Source organism: Lampris incognitus, chromosome 7 (assembly GCF_029633865.1).
Source record: "Lampris incognitus isolate fLamInc1 chromosome 7, fLamInc1.hap2, whole genome shotgun sequence".
Taxonomy (NCBI): Eukaryota; Metazoa; Chordata; class Actinopteri; order Lampriformes; family Lampridae; genus Lampris; species Lampris incognitus.
The window spans coordinates 14575665-14590843 of record NC_079217.1 but is presented as its reverse complement, the minus strand read 5'-3'; the positions used below and the strand labels follow the sequence as shown (position 1 = coordinate 14590843).

The 15179-nt window shown below is 40.9% G+C and overlaps 2 protein-coding genes across 2 annotated transcripts; both read left to right on the top strand.

The window, feature by feature from the left end:
• Positions 1-6792: 6792 nt before the first annotated feature.
• Positions 6793-7516, top strand: LOC130115167 (olfactory receptor 6N1-like). Its single transcript, XM_056282784.1, is given in 3 exon segments — positions 6793-7036; positions 7039-7488; positions 7491-7516. Coding segments are annotated over 3 exon segments (720 nt in total).
• A 633-nt stretch (positions 7517-8149) lies between these two features.
• On the top strand, positions 8150-9118 carry LOC130116121 (olfactory receptor 51E2-like). The gene has a single exon (XM_056284070.1). It carries the CDS (start codon positions 8150-8152, stop codon positions 9116-9118), a length of 969 nt encoding a protein of 322 aa, XP_056140045.1.
• Positions 9119-15179: the final 6061 nt, after the last annotated feature.

The following is a 15179-nucleotide window of genomic DNA, read 5'->3' as shown; positions in this document are numbered from 1 at the left end:
CTGCCATACAAGGCACCAACCTGCTCATCAGGAGCAGTTAGAGATTTAGTGTCTTGCTCAAGTACACTTCAACATGCTCTCTGCAGGAGCCGGGGATCGAATCAGCGATCTTCCGATTACTAGACGACTCCCTCTACCTCCTAAGCCATGCCGCCTCTAACATGAATGTGTAATGGTACAGCCTCAAATATCGCGGACCACAGACCTGTCTTTTAATATCTTTCCAGACTGATAATTACTCATTTCCTTACCCAGTAACCATTTTTATTTTTACAGGGATCACTGTTGTTTTTATCCCATGTGGAGGCCCTCATCAATAATGGAATGCCCCCCCCCACACACACACACACTACTTATAAAATATCAATATTATTTACTCAATTCCAATATATACGTTGTAGTGCCATTATGCCGTGTCTGATCTGCTGTCATGAAGACTAAGGAATTTTCTGTTTAACTTTGTAATCAGATGTTAGGGGTCGAAAATTTTATAAAAAGATTGGCAAAGCTTTCAACTTCTCAAGGAGTGCCATGAAGTCCATTGAAACAAAACTGGGCAAAAAAAAAAAAAATTGGCACAATTCAAGACTCTAATGCTTTTATACATTATGAATGTGTAAGTCTTTCATTCTTTCATTATCTGAACCACCTGTCCTGCTCTCAGAGTCAGGGGGATGCTGGAGCCTTAAGAATAAAAGCACATAGTGGTCTATTCTGTTGCCTACCAACATGGGGATCACCGGTTCAAATCCCCGTGTTGCTTCCGTTTGGTCGGGCGTCCCTACAGACACAATTGGCCGTGTCTGCAGGTGGGAAGCCGGAAGTGGATATGTGTCCTGGTCGCTGCACTAGCGCCTCCTCTGGTCGGTCGGGGCGCCTGTCTGTAGGGACGCCTGACCCAAGACGGAGGTGGTTGGTAGGCAATAGACCGCTACTCTACGCCACCCGGACACCAACATATTGGCAACAAAGTCAATACAAGTTCAATTATTTGCCAACCAAAAGTTCTCTCCACAACTTCATCTTGTTACGTTGGTCGTAGACACCTCAAAGCAACAACATGCTAAATGAGCCCAGACAGGAAGCTAATTAGAGTCCAACTCAACAATGTTCCCCAGGGCGTGATTAAAGTGTTTGTCGGAGTGTACGCATGTCACTATGGTGAATAGTCATTTCTAACAGTCTTATGCAATCTGTTTCCCTGAGTTACATAATGTCAACAACTGTGTTCCATTAATTCATTCATTCATCTTCAGCCGCTTCTCCGAGGTAGGGTCGCGGTGGCAGCATGCTAAGTAGGACACTCCAGACGTCCCTCTCCCCAGCAACGCCCTCCAGCTCCTCCTGAGGCATCCCAAGGCACTCCCAGGCCAGATTGGACATGTAGTCCCTCCAGCGAATTATGGGTCTACCCTGGGGTCTCCTCCCAGTTGGCCGTGCCCAGAAAACCTCCAAAGGAAGGCGCCCAGGAGGCATCCTAATCAGATGCCCGAACCACCTCAACTGGGTCCTTTCAACGCAAAGGAGCAGCGGCTCTACTCTGAGTTCCCTCCGGATGTCCGAGCGCCTCACCCTATCTCTAAGGCTGAGCCCAGACACCCTACGGAGGAAACTCATTTCAGCCACTTGTATCTGCGATCTCACCCTTTTGGTTACTACCCAAAGCTCGTGACCATAGGTGAGGGTTGGAACGGAGACTGACTGGTAAATTGAGGGCTTTGCCTTCCGGCTCAGCTCCCTCTACACCACAACTTCCGCATTACTGCTGATGCTGCACCAATCCTCCTGTCAATTTCCCACGCCATCCTAGCTTCACTCGTGAACAAGACCCCGAGATACTTGAACTCCCTCACCTGAGGCAATAACTCATCCCCAACTCGGAGGGAGCAATCCACCATTTTCCAGTAGAGAACCATGGCCTCAGACTTGGAGGTGCTGATTCTCATCCCGGCTTGTGTTCTGTGTTCCACGCACAGCTTATTTATGACTACTTTCTCAAACTTGTGTAAGTGTGTGAGGGACAATAAACTGTGCAACTCAGAGAAATGTATTATATAAACATTAATTGACAGTTTGGTTAAGATTTGAGAACGTGGGCTGCTGGTTTGAAGGCCAAGGCCTTGCATTTCCCTGTGTGACTATGCCTGCATCCTTGAGTAAGGTACCTAAGCCTTGTCATTTATCCTCCATCCCGCCCGGAAGGTAAAAAAGAGAGAATTAATGAAATACTTCAGTGTTTCCAATTGATGGTATTAGTGTGGGCTTCACTTTAGCTGGTGACATTGTGCCTAAACAGATTCCTACAGCGAGCTGCTTTCCATTAAAGAAAGTACCAAAACACGTTTAGTTCTTACTTTAATGGCAAGCAACTCGCTGTATGCATGGTGCGAACTACAGGGGAGCTAGGGGGAGCTCAGCTCCCCTTAATAAGACATGGGCTCCCCTGAAAACGTGATTTGTGAAATTTTGGGGGGGTCTCTAAAAATACTGACAATGTGTTATTTTGACATGCAACTTCAGTTTTGTGTATTGTCATCAACATGTGTAAAATTGCGAATGTGTCATTCATTCATGCATGATGGCGATTTAACATCAATTCACTTCAATAAAGATAACTACACATGCTATTCTTGTCATGACCATCAAGGCGTGGCGGCGGGCACTGCGGTGCAAATTAAACTCCACTCATGTTTACATGTTAACTCAAAGATTCGTTGAAAAAATATAAACGTTGGAGGCTGAGTCTCATTGATCTGCGCGTGAAGTCCTTAGCATTTTCTTTTTGCAGTTAGCATCAATAGCCATGTCAAAAAGAAAACAAGGCAGTTTAATTAACTTTGGTTTCACTAAGAAATCATGTTCTAGTGATGTTAGCATGACCGAGTCACCTGCTGCAAGCCCTGGGACTGCTGTTAGCACACCACCCACCGGGGTGCCAACACAGCAGGAAGAAGCTGAAAAAAAGTCCTCTCTGGCTGAAGATGGTGGAGGTAACAGCTCGTCAGAGGACGAGGCCGCGGCCGGTCACGACCCTAACCCCTCTTGCTCCTCTCTCCCATCAAACTGGAACAGCCAGCAATGGAGAGACTGGAAGAGCCATTATACACGGCTGTTCATTAAGGATGGAAGCTTGGGGTGCACTGCTTGCAGGGACGCAAAAACCCTTCTTCTGTTTGAAAAGGTACCTGGCACACACTTGTCTGAGGAGTGGATTAATGGGGAAGTAAGCAGCACTGCTCAGAACAAGTTGCGAAAAAAGTTATATAAACATAGGGACTACATTTCACACAAGAGGGCCATTGAAGTGGCACTGACTAAGCAAAAGGCGATTCTGCCAAATAAAGTCATTAAGATGAATTCCAAGTTAATGGAGCAGACGGCAGCATCATTCAGGTCCGCCTATATGGTGGCTAAGGAAAGGCTGTCTGACAGAAAGCTCACCCCTTTAATGAAGCTTCAGGAGCTTAATGGCGCAAAGGTGGGAACTGCGCACAAATCAGATCACTCCTGGGCTGAGATTATAGGTCATATTGCACAGCAAATGCAGAAGAAGTTTGTTTTGAATATTTGAGAGCTTAATTCAAAACTCAGCATTACCATTGATGAAAGCACAGTACACGTTCATGCCTTTCTCATCGTATACGTGAGATGTGATGAGTGGCAAAGAAGATTTGGAAAAAAATTTTTTAGACATTGTAGAGCTGACACAGGGCACAGATGCAGAATCCATTTACAACAGTTTGAGACAGTGCTTTCGCACAGTGTGATTTGATGATGAGTTTTTGGGGAAACACCTCATCAGCATCGCCACAGATGGGGCTTTAGTTCTCAAAGGCAAACCCACTGGAGTCATTGCAAGGCTTAAGCGTGACTTTCCAAACATCCAGTCCATACATTGCTTGGCCCACCGCCTTGCATTGGCTGTCCATGAGTCTCTGAAAGTGGTTGCTGGATGTAATCATTTCGAATTTTTCATTGCCAAGCTGCATTCTTTGCACCAGTCTGCAAAGAATGTGAGATTGCTTGAGGAAGCAGCTGCAAATCTAAATATGCAGATTTTGAGAATTGGACAGATATTCACTATCAAATGGGTGGCGAGTAATTTCAATACTGTAAAGGCAGTCTGGAATAACTACCCTGCTTTAGCGTGCCACTTCAAAACTGCAAGCAAGGATGCATCTCGCAATGACACAGAGAGGAAGAAATTCCTGGCGCTATACAAACACCTCACAAACTCTGGGTTTGTACTTGATCTGGCTTGCATGAAAGACATACTCTGTGAGCTACAGGGCCTGTCACTGAAATGTCAGCAAAGAGACATCACTCTAGTGGATGCCAGTCGCCACATTCTGCAGTTTATTGATATACTGAAAGCAATGAAAGTGAGTGGAGGTAAATCCACACAGAAGGCTGAACAGCGCACGTCCCTGGGGCTGTTTATAGATGTTCAGCTAGTTAAGGGCACGGGTAAGATGAACCGAAATCAGTTTTATCAATCTGTAATTGACAATCTCACAAGGCAAATGCCAGAATCAGACCTCCTACACATGCTGAAACCCCTGGGGCAAGAACTTTTGGCCACAGGATCAGAATGCTTTGATTCTGTATGGAGAAAACGAAGTACAGGCACTTGCTAAAATGCTTGGAGAACCAGCCAGAGAGGCCGTCGAGGAGTTCCGCGACTGGAAGTTACAAGAAAGAGCACCAGGCAAAATGCTAGAAAAGCTTTGTACAGCGAGTAGATCATACTTTCTCACTTTAGCTGACTTCATACAGTCTCAATAAAGCATTTACTGTTTCTACAATGGTTTCCAAGAGAGCTATTTTTATCTACAACTGTATAAAAAAGTCTCATTATTCCCTAAATTATTTTATTCTCCTTCCTCTCTTTTAATTAGTTATTCTACTTTCATTATCTTGTAAAAGGTTTAATGTTTTCATGTGGGCAACCCAACAAGGTACATTTCCTACATGTGTAAACACACTTGGCATTTAAAACTTGATTTTTCATTTGGAGATTATACCTTAATAATGCCACCACCACAATAAAAGTGCAAGCTTTAGGTCCTAATGATTAATTGAATTCAAATAATGATTACTTCCAATTGATTAATTCTATCTTCACAGTATCAACGGACAAAAATCAAACCAGAGCCCAAAACTTTTTTTCCCCAAGAGTTACATTTATGTATTTGTAGTAAAAGCATTTTTAGTAATAATACAAAATTAGAATATCTGCCTTAAAGTTCTAACCAAATTTTTTTTTGTCTCAACTTGACTGACGTGTTATTTATAACACCCAAGTATCAACATTTCCTCTCGTTTCTAAACAGGGGAAACTTGTTACTAAATCCAACAACTGGATTAACATTACATCATAAACTCTGTCTGACATACATTTTAATTCTTTGATGTATCAGTGTAACTTTGTAAGTACTACTCGTACTACTACTACTAATACTACTACTACTACTACTACTACTACTGCTGCTGCTACTTCTACTACAACTCCTATTATTAGTACTACTACTACTGATGCTACTACTACTACTACTATTAGTACTACTACTACTTCTACTACTACTGCTGCTACAACTACTACTACTGCTGCTAAAACTACTGATGATATAACGACTGTTAACTACTACCATTAATACTTCTTTTTCTAATAATTGTCAGTATGAATTGTACACCTCTTTGACTACATGTGGACATATGAAAAAAACATGCAAGCCAAGTGGCTGGACCTTTTTTTCTTCTTCTGTCACTTATGATTGTAAACTTAAGTTTTAGGGTGCAACAATCACAAATACTTGCCCCAAATGCCTTTGCTTAGAGAGTACTGAGTAACACTTGGGATATTAAGCCCCCTTTTTACAATAGCTATTCACACTCCCTTTGGGATTTTCCAAAACTGCAGTTTCTCCCTCCTAAGGGATTTATGGGCCATTAGCGATTATTAAATTAACTGCTAGCTTGAACTAGCAGTCATCCTGGGGTTACACACAGGTCCTTATTTACCATTATTATTCCCCCATTGACTGATTAAATCCCTGCTCACTATTCTGAAAAATCACATCCACCTACGTAAGTATCTAAGGTATGTTAAGAATCAGGTATTCTTACACAGGGTCTCTATAAAAGTCTACAACTTGGCATACATACTGAGAAAAAGTCTTAAACTTTATTTCACTGTTTTATTTTAACTTTTAAAAGTAATGGGGGCTTTCCTGCCGCCCCGAATTTCCCTATGTACAAAGACTGATAAGAGTGTCGTCATCAGAGACCAATGGAGGAAGTGTTCTTGTTCCATGAGGACTCATACCTTCACAACAAGGTGCAGGCCAGGAGTGCAAATAAAAAGGTGAAATGAAAAACAGGCACACCATCGTGACAATTGCATGGCAACAGCAATTTCAGACTGCCATTTCTATAAGAGAGAGATTTTTCATTTGCTCACATTTAAATGCCTTTAATCTAAGTGAAAATACTTTGGCAATATTTTACTGTTAATTGTGCAAGGAAAGTCAATATTAGATTTAAAGATACATTTAAGCAGTAGACAAATGCAGCATAAGAGTGCCATTATTCACATAATTAGCTAAGGCAGTGATCTTTGAAATGTTATGTGATCATCCAAAGGAATTGAATCGAGTGCAACTGGACTTAGTATATATCCGTGAAGACGTTTCGCCTCTCATCCAAGAGGCTTCATCAGTTCATGCCTTTCTGACTAGACCAAGCTAGTCTGACTAGCTTGGTCATTGTGTTTAAGGAACTTCTCGCTCCATCATGCTAGAAGGAAATCAGAGCTTTGTGACTGAATTTGGCCTTTCTGGATTCTCTGGACTTCACCCAGAGTACCAAGGCCTCGCCTCTGCTGTACTATTCTTGGTCTATCTCTTTACAATGATAGGGAATGCTCTGATATTTATTATTCAAATGTACTTTGTGCACTATCTTGGCACAGTGAACTCATTTGTTCTGTTCTTAATGGCTTTGGATAGGTTTTTGGCTATCTGCTATCCACTCAAATACCCAGTTTAATGAGAAACTCCACAATCTCCACTCTCAGTATTACTGCCTGGATCGCTGCAAACGGAGGTCCTGTGATGATAGTTAGTAGAGCTTACCCACTTCCTTACTGTGGCTCAAACATTATCACTCACAGCTACTGTGATCATATTAGTATAACAAGGCTTGCATGCACTGACAGGGCCCGTTATGGTTTTCCTGCATTTATCTATGCAATGATTGTACTTCTTGTACATCTGGCTTTTATCATTTTCTTCTATACCTCAATAGTCATCACTGTGGTGAGGATAGCAAATTCACAAAACCGCCTCAAAACCATGTCTACCTGCTGCACTCAGCTGATTATAATCACGCTCTATTATCTACCCAGGTGTTTTGTGTATATGGCCAGCAATGTTGGAATCAAATTCAGCAGTGATATGCGTATAGTAATTATCATGATGTACAGCCTTCTCCCCCCATGGTTAATCCACTTATATAATGCTTCAGAGCAAAAGACATGAGAGAATTAATTTCTTCACCTACTTTAGTAATTCTTGCTGGAAATCTTTTCATTTCAGTTTTTTGTTGTTAGTGAGAGGAATCTTTATAAGCCAACATCTGATCTTTTGTCACCTAGCAATGACTGTGACTGAATTTTCCCTCATGGGAAATCTTTTTGGAACTTGCTCCTTTGAGTTTGACTACAAAAATACAAATGAGGGAGGCTTATAAAGCAGCAGGCTGCTGACTCTCTGAGGTGGAGCTCATTCTCACCTCAGCAAGATAAGAAGACCTACCTGTTGCTTCATACCACAAACAAAAGCAGTTCAAAAGCTCTTGATATTTATTCCTGTCAACAAAATGTTATGAACCTGATTGCTTGATTTTTTTTGTGGCTACATTTTTGACATTGAAGATTAGCTATGTCCACTTATAAACTGGGTAAGCTTGTAAATAGACACAATTATTGTCTCTTCTCAAAAACATCAAATTTGTTTTTGTGGTAAGTACTGTGATAGTTGCGATTGAGCAAAATGCTCTTTTGGATGTAGTTGTAAGTACATCTCTCCTGTTCTGCATCATATATTTTGTGGTGTTAGGTTTGGGAAAAGTTGGTGAATAACGTAAGATTATGACCTATACCAATTTTACAACTGTAAAGGATTTCCACATATTTGGATTCCCTGGACTTCAGCCGGAGCACTATGGACCAGTATCAGCCCTTCTTCTCCTCACGTTCTTATCTATTGTTTTTGGCAATGTCTTCATTTTAGCTTTTGTTGCCTATGAAAGATGTCTTCATAAACCAACGTACCTCATTTTTTGTCATCTAGCTTTGACAGACATAGCCTTTGGGTTTGTAACTCTGCCGAAGATAATTGCCCGATATTGGTGGGATGACAAGGTTGTTTCATTTGGCGCCTGCTTCACTCAGATGTATTTTGTACATTGCCTAGGAGCTATTCATGCTCTCATTCTGCTGACCATGGCTGTGGACCGTTTTATTGCGATATGTATTCCTTTGCGTTATCCAGTTTTGATTAGAAATAACAATATTTTATTTATTTGTGGGGTATGCTGGATTTTCACATTCATCAGAATGCTTGTGATTCTATTTCAAGCTCTCAGCCTGCCGTACTGTAATTCAAACATCATTGCACAGTGCTATTGTGATCTCATCTCCATAATGCGACTGGCGTGCAAAAAGGACCAATATATTGAAGAGTTGGCGTTTGGTTTCTCAATGTTCAGTCTGTCGGTTCCTCTTGGATTCATAATTTTTTCATATTTTGCAATTATCATATCTGTTCTGAAGACTTCTAGAACAAATGGGTGCAGTAAAACTATGTCCACGTGTACCCCGCAGATCTTCATAACGAGCCTCTATTTCCTCCCAAGATGTTTTGTTTACCTGGCATACTTTCTGGGTTTTAAATTTCCAAATGCAGATATTCGTATTGCCGTCATAATGTTATACAGTCTTCTTCCCGCTGTGGTTAATCCTCTCATATATTGTTTTAAGACCAAGGATATCAAAGAAATATTGCTGAAAAAACTGAAAAGTGTTAAAATTGGAATTGAGATTAAACTCAACTACTGAATGTTATATTACACCCGAGTGCGATCTGAAGGATAATGAACTAATTTGAGTTTTTGATTGGAATTTAAAGTAAAAGAACCGAGAAGAATGACAATTATGTGACACACAGAAGGTTGCACAAGTGAATTGCCATACGTGTGGGGAAGGGGATTCAAACCCATGTTGGGCTAGGAGCAGAGAGTACATGTGTGAATCCATACTAAACATGTTGGCTCGCCCTCAGTCAAGGATCAAATACAAATTCTTACATTTTCCCGGTGCAAACTCATCACAGCTCTCTCTCTCTCTCTCTCTCTCTCTCTCTCTCTCTCTCTCTCTCTCTCTCTCTCTCTCTCTCTCTCTCTCTCTCTCTCTCTCTCTCTCTCTCTCTCTCTCTCTCTCTCGCTCTCGCTCTCTCTCCCTCTCTCTCTCTTTCTTCCTCACCCTTTGCAGCAATAGTTGTGGCCTCCAGTTTAATGTAAAAAAAAAAGCAAAAAAAAAAAGTATAACACAGGTAATTACTTTGTTCCTATCTGGGTTGTGTGAAAGCTCCAAAAACTGGAGCATGTGCCTCTCTACGTGTCCTTCAGGGCCCAAGGATCGACTGATTGTATGATCCTGGATAAAGTGAAGTTTCCACAGTTTTGGAGAGAGCGTTTTGAATAATCAAGTGTCTACACTGGATACAGAAACAACATGTAATTTATAATCTGTTTAAATCACTTTAAAGCATGTGTTAAGATCAGTAATGTAATATTATAATGCAAAATGAGATGATCTCAATAGATTTCAGTTAAATATTTTGGTCACTGAAATCCAACAGTTTCCTGTTAAAGCAATTACCATTATTATTTTAAAACAAGTAATTTGAACAAAACCTTATATTCTGCTGTAGTTACTTAAGTTCAGAGCAAAAACCAGTCATCTTTTGAGAAATGGATCAAAGTTTTTGTCTGATGATGAATATTTTCTTTATAACAATTTTAATTTTAAAGTCAATGTAAATCAATTGATCTGCATGATTACCAATGGAAAAGTATTGAGTGCAAACACCAACACTGTAAATATCCAATAAAGTCTCCCTAATACATAATCTGCATGGATGATAAACTTGAATTGTTGCACTTTTCTGAATAACAGGAAAATGTTTTTTAAGCATATTCCAATTTTTTCATCAGGTAAGACAGAAGTATAAAACAATGTCCATTGTAAGGCGAATAGAAAGGCCAGTATTTTCATGCTGTTCTATTACAGGATTTAATGTTGTTGTTTTGTTTTGTTTTTTTCCTTGATGGGAAACAGCTTTTCCAATCCATGTTAAGCTCAGTGACTCTATTAGAATTGTGGAACATTTTGTTTCGCTAATCTGAATCTGTGGTAACATTTCATTTGTCAGTACAGAAAGGGCGTAACCTGAAACAACTGGGCTACACTACATGGCTAAAAGTATGTGGATACCCTGTCCAATTTGTCAGGTCAGCTATTTCGGCCACCCGTTGCTAAAGGTGCATAAAATCAAGCACACAGTCATGCAACTTCCATGTATTAACATTGGCTGTAGAATGGATCTTACTGAAGACCTCGGTGCCTTTCAACGTAGCACTGTCATAGGATGCCGCCTTTCCAACAAGTCAGTTTGTCAAATTTCTGCCCAGCTAGATCTGCCCTGTTCAACTGTAAGTCTGTTACTGTGTGAAGTGGAACCGTCTAAGTCCTCAGTTGCAACACTCACTACCAAGTTCCAAACTGCCTCTGGAGGCAAAGTCAGCACAACAACTGTTCGTCAGGAGCTTCATGAAATGGGTTTCTATGGCAAAGCAGCTGCACATAAGCCATGCACAATGCACAAGTGTCAGCTGGAGTGGTGTAAATCACACCGCCATTGGATTCTGGGGCAGTGGAAATGTGTCCTCTGGAGAAATGAATCACACGTCACTATCTGGCAGTCTGATGGACAAGTCTGTGTTTGGCAGATGCCAGGAGAACTCTTGTGCTAGTACAGTTGCACTCACTAGTGCATAGTGCAACTGTAGTTTGGTGGTGGAGGAATAGTGCTCTGGGGCTGCTTTTATTTTTATGTTGGGCTAGGCTCCTTAGTTCAAGTAAAGGGAAATCTTAATGATTCAGTATACAAAGGGTTTACTGGTTTGGTTTACTGAGTTTGGTGTGGAAGAACTTGACTGGCCTGCACAGCACCCTGACCTCAACCTCATCCAACACCTTTGAGATGAATTGAATGCCATCTGTGAGCCAGGCCTTCTCCCCAACATCAGTGATTGTCTGCACTAATGCTCTTTTGTCTGAATGGGAGCGAATGCCTGCAAGCCATGTTCCAAAATCTATTGGAAAGCCTCCCCAGAAGAGTGGAGGCTGTTATAGCAGCAAAGGGGGGGACCTACTCCATATTAATGCCCATGGTTTTTTGAATGTTCGGGTGTCCTCATACCTTTGGCCATGTAGTGTATTTGGAATCAGCTCCATGTTTCTTGCCATTTGATATTTTGTTGGCCATGGGCTGTCGCTGTTTCAATATTCATACAATTTTACAAGGTATCTGATGATGTACAAGAAGCAACTCAAAGAATTTCTTGCAATGCTCGCCAAGTCTAGTTCAACAGAGGAAACTTTCAGCTTGAAAATTGTCTTTTTTTTCTATTTAAAATTTTTCTCCCAATTTAGTGGCCAATCGATCCCTATTTTTTAGTTCAAACACCCACCCTCGTACTGCATGCGTTCGCCGACTGCATCTCTCCGGCCGGCAGTCTCGAAGGAGATGCCTCCCCAGTCCCCAGTTTATTAATCACAAACATTAAAATGTTAAGCATTGTCACCAAATATGTTAACCTTCATTAGATTTTGGCATTTTAGGGACATCAGATGACGTTGAAGCCCTCTGTTTGAACCACATATTCATAATTTGGGTAAATTGGAAATTTGGAAAGATGATAAATCCCATCTAGAGATATTCAATCCAATGTGAGGAGAGATGAGAATGACTTAATACATTCAATACCCATACAAAAAACAAATAAATGGAACCGACGTATTTGAACTGTGATATAAAGAATCACCACGAGTACACCTATCAGTGCCAGTAGGGGATGAAGGATGGGGGGGATAAAAGTATGTAATCAATCGAATTAAAAAAAGACAGACAGTCAGGCTAGTCTTGGAAAACTCACATTGACAATTTTTTGATAAGGTATAACAATCACAACACCCACAACTATATTATTATAAATTAAAAAGTCACATTCCCATAGCCATGGCATTGCAAAAAAATGCATATAAAATGCAAATATAAAATGCATGGGTGACATGGTGGTGCAGTGGTTAGTGCTGTCACCTCACAGCAAGAAGGTCCTGGTTTCGAACCCTGGGGTTGTCCAACCTTGGGGTCATCCCAGGTCGTCCTCTGTGTGGAGTTTGCATGTTCTCCCCATGTCTGCAGTGGGTTTTCTCCGGGTGCTCCAGTTTTCCCCACCATCAAAAAGACATGCATGTTAGGGTTGATACTCTGTGCCCCTGACCAAGGCAATGGAAAGAAGAACTGGAGTTGGTCTCCAGGTGCTGAATGGCGGCTGCCCGCTGTTCCTAGCTACACAGCTAGGATGGGTTAAATGCAGAGCATAATTTCTCCATGGGGATCAATAAAGTATCTCAAAAAAAGTCGAAGTTTAGCCAACACCAGAATGTGGTCTGTGTCACAATCAGCTCCTGGTCTAGACTTGACATCCAAAACAAATGACCTCCATTTTCTAGAAATCGCGATATAGTCTATCTGATTCCGGTATTCTCCATTAGGAAACACCCTAGTATATCTTTTTCTTATGTGATGCTGAAACATTGTGTTAGTGAGAAGAAGCTCGTTTGCTTCACAGAATTCTGCTAAATGTTCACCATTTCTATTATGGTCTCCAAGTCCAAACGTTCCTATACCATATTCTGTTCCTTGCCTTTTTCCAACTTTGGTGTGAAAGTCCCCCATTATCACAATAAATTCGCTTTTCTTGATGGAGTCCTACACAGATTGCAACTGCTCATAAAATTCTTCAATTTCAGTGTCTGAATGTATCAAGGTTGGTGCATATTGTTGTAATGAATGATTGTGTTGATTCTGCATAGTACAATTCGATCCGAGACTGTGTTGTAACTTAGTAGACATTTTCTTGCTTCTCCCAGCAACATGATTGCAACACCATTTTGTCCCTGCACTGTACACTATAGTACTTGAATCTGTAGTGAAATGCCCATCACCAGTCCACCTTACCTCACTCAGTCCTATTATCTCTAACTCCAGCCTTTTCGACTCCCCTTCAAGTAGCAGCAACTTTCCCATGCTTTTCATAGTCCTCACATTGCAGGTTCAAATTTTAATAATTTTTTCCATAAGCTGATGCTCCTTCCTTCATCTCCCACTGTATCAGCCGCTATGCTGCCATTTGAGTTTAGCATAGAAGTGTCATTATGCAAGTGACTACTAGAGGGTTTATCAGCTTCAGTCCAGTAGTTGATTTGACACTTTCAGGCCTGGGGGTCTCACCCGCCAGTGCCATAGCGGATACTTGTTTGGTTTTCATTTCATCTAATGATGTGAAGGCTAGTTGTTTGGTACTCAGCAGTGTCGCCAATCCCCTTCTGGGTCTACAGTGGACCCAGAACTAGACTGGTTATCCCTTGCTGTTGTCTTGAAAAAGATCTTCCACCAAGCGACATGCAACTCAAGCCGTTGACCTTATTCAAGTTCATCTGCCTTGAAGCTGCATCCACTGACCTGCTGCCATCAGCTTCACCGTTACCCTGGCAGGGGAAGCCAGTGGGGTACTGTCCTGGCTCAAGGGACCCCCAGAGTTCAGTTTAATGTCATGCCCAGGACAAGCTCAAGTTAGAACAGCTTGGAACAATGATGCCAACCACAGCAATCTTGTTTGTTGCTGTCTTGCTCTGACTTAATGACCAAACGACATGGATTCTGGTTAATAGGTGACTGCTATTACACTGTCAATTTTCCCATATGGTAGGCCCAGGTCAAGTATCTGGGCATTTGTGTTGCGTGGTTGGAATGAGTCGATTGTGTTATCAGGTTACAATACAGGCTTGCAGTAAAATACACATAATGTCAATCAACCCTCAGTATAACATTGTCATTTAATGATGTTTGTTGTGCAGCCCCTTGTGTTATGAGACAAGTTTATGTTGAGGCTATAATATTATTAAAGACATGATCATGGTGTGTATAACTTACTGTTTAAGGCTTGTGTTACTTGAACTACGGTGTGATGAGTATTTTATTTTTTATTTTTGCCTTAATGTAATTAATCTGTGCAACAAAAATTTTTTTTTTATCGTTTTATTACTTGTAACTATTTCTTATGAAGCACATATAGTAATTCTGTTTTGCAGGATGTGATATAAAGACATACCTTTTTCTCTTTGGTTTCAATTGAGTTGTTGCTTCAGTGATATTAGTGACCTAAGTTTTATTTCACCGCTTTTATTTTGTTACTTTTACTTGATGCATTTTACTGCATTTGATCAAATTCATCGTTTTCCAGGAGTTTTCCCTGACCGGTGAACTATTTGAAATTTTTCTCAAGTTTTCCAAGATGCGTGGGAACCCTATGATGTCATAATGGTTCTATAAGGGCATCATATACATACAGTGCCTTGCAAAAGTATTCAACCTCCTTGACAGTCATCATTCATTTCTGGATTATAAAAGATACTCACACATCTGTTCCTGAACAATATTATTTTTGTGAACCCATAAACTCTAACAGCATGTTCCCAAAGCCAAAAGAAGTTATGTTTTGCTGACTTTTTATTAATACATTAAAAACTAAAATATAGTGGCTTAAATAAGTATTCAACCCCTTGTGCTCTGAAAGCTCCAAGTTTACACAAATGACAAATTACTCCAAAAACAAACTCAGGTTAACACAATTGGACATAATTAGTGTGCACCTGTAAGATGTTAAAGTAAAGGTCTCGTTTATGGGTATAAAAAGCACTCTGTGTACGTTCATTAGCCGGCCGTGAACTCCACCAGAAAATGAAGACAAAGGAGCATAATACTGAATTA

What these genes read in the sequence shown, in the direction of transcription:
- LOC130116121 (XM_056284070.1), top strand. Translation starts at nt 8,150, where the DNA reads ATGACCTATACCAATTTTACAACTGTAAAGGATTTCCACATATTTGGA.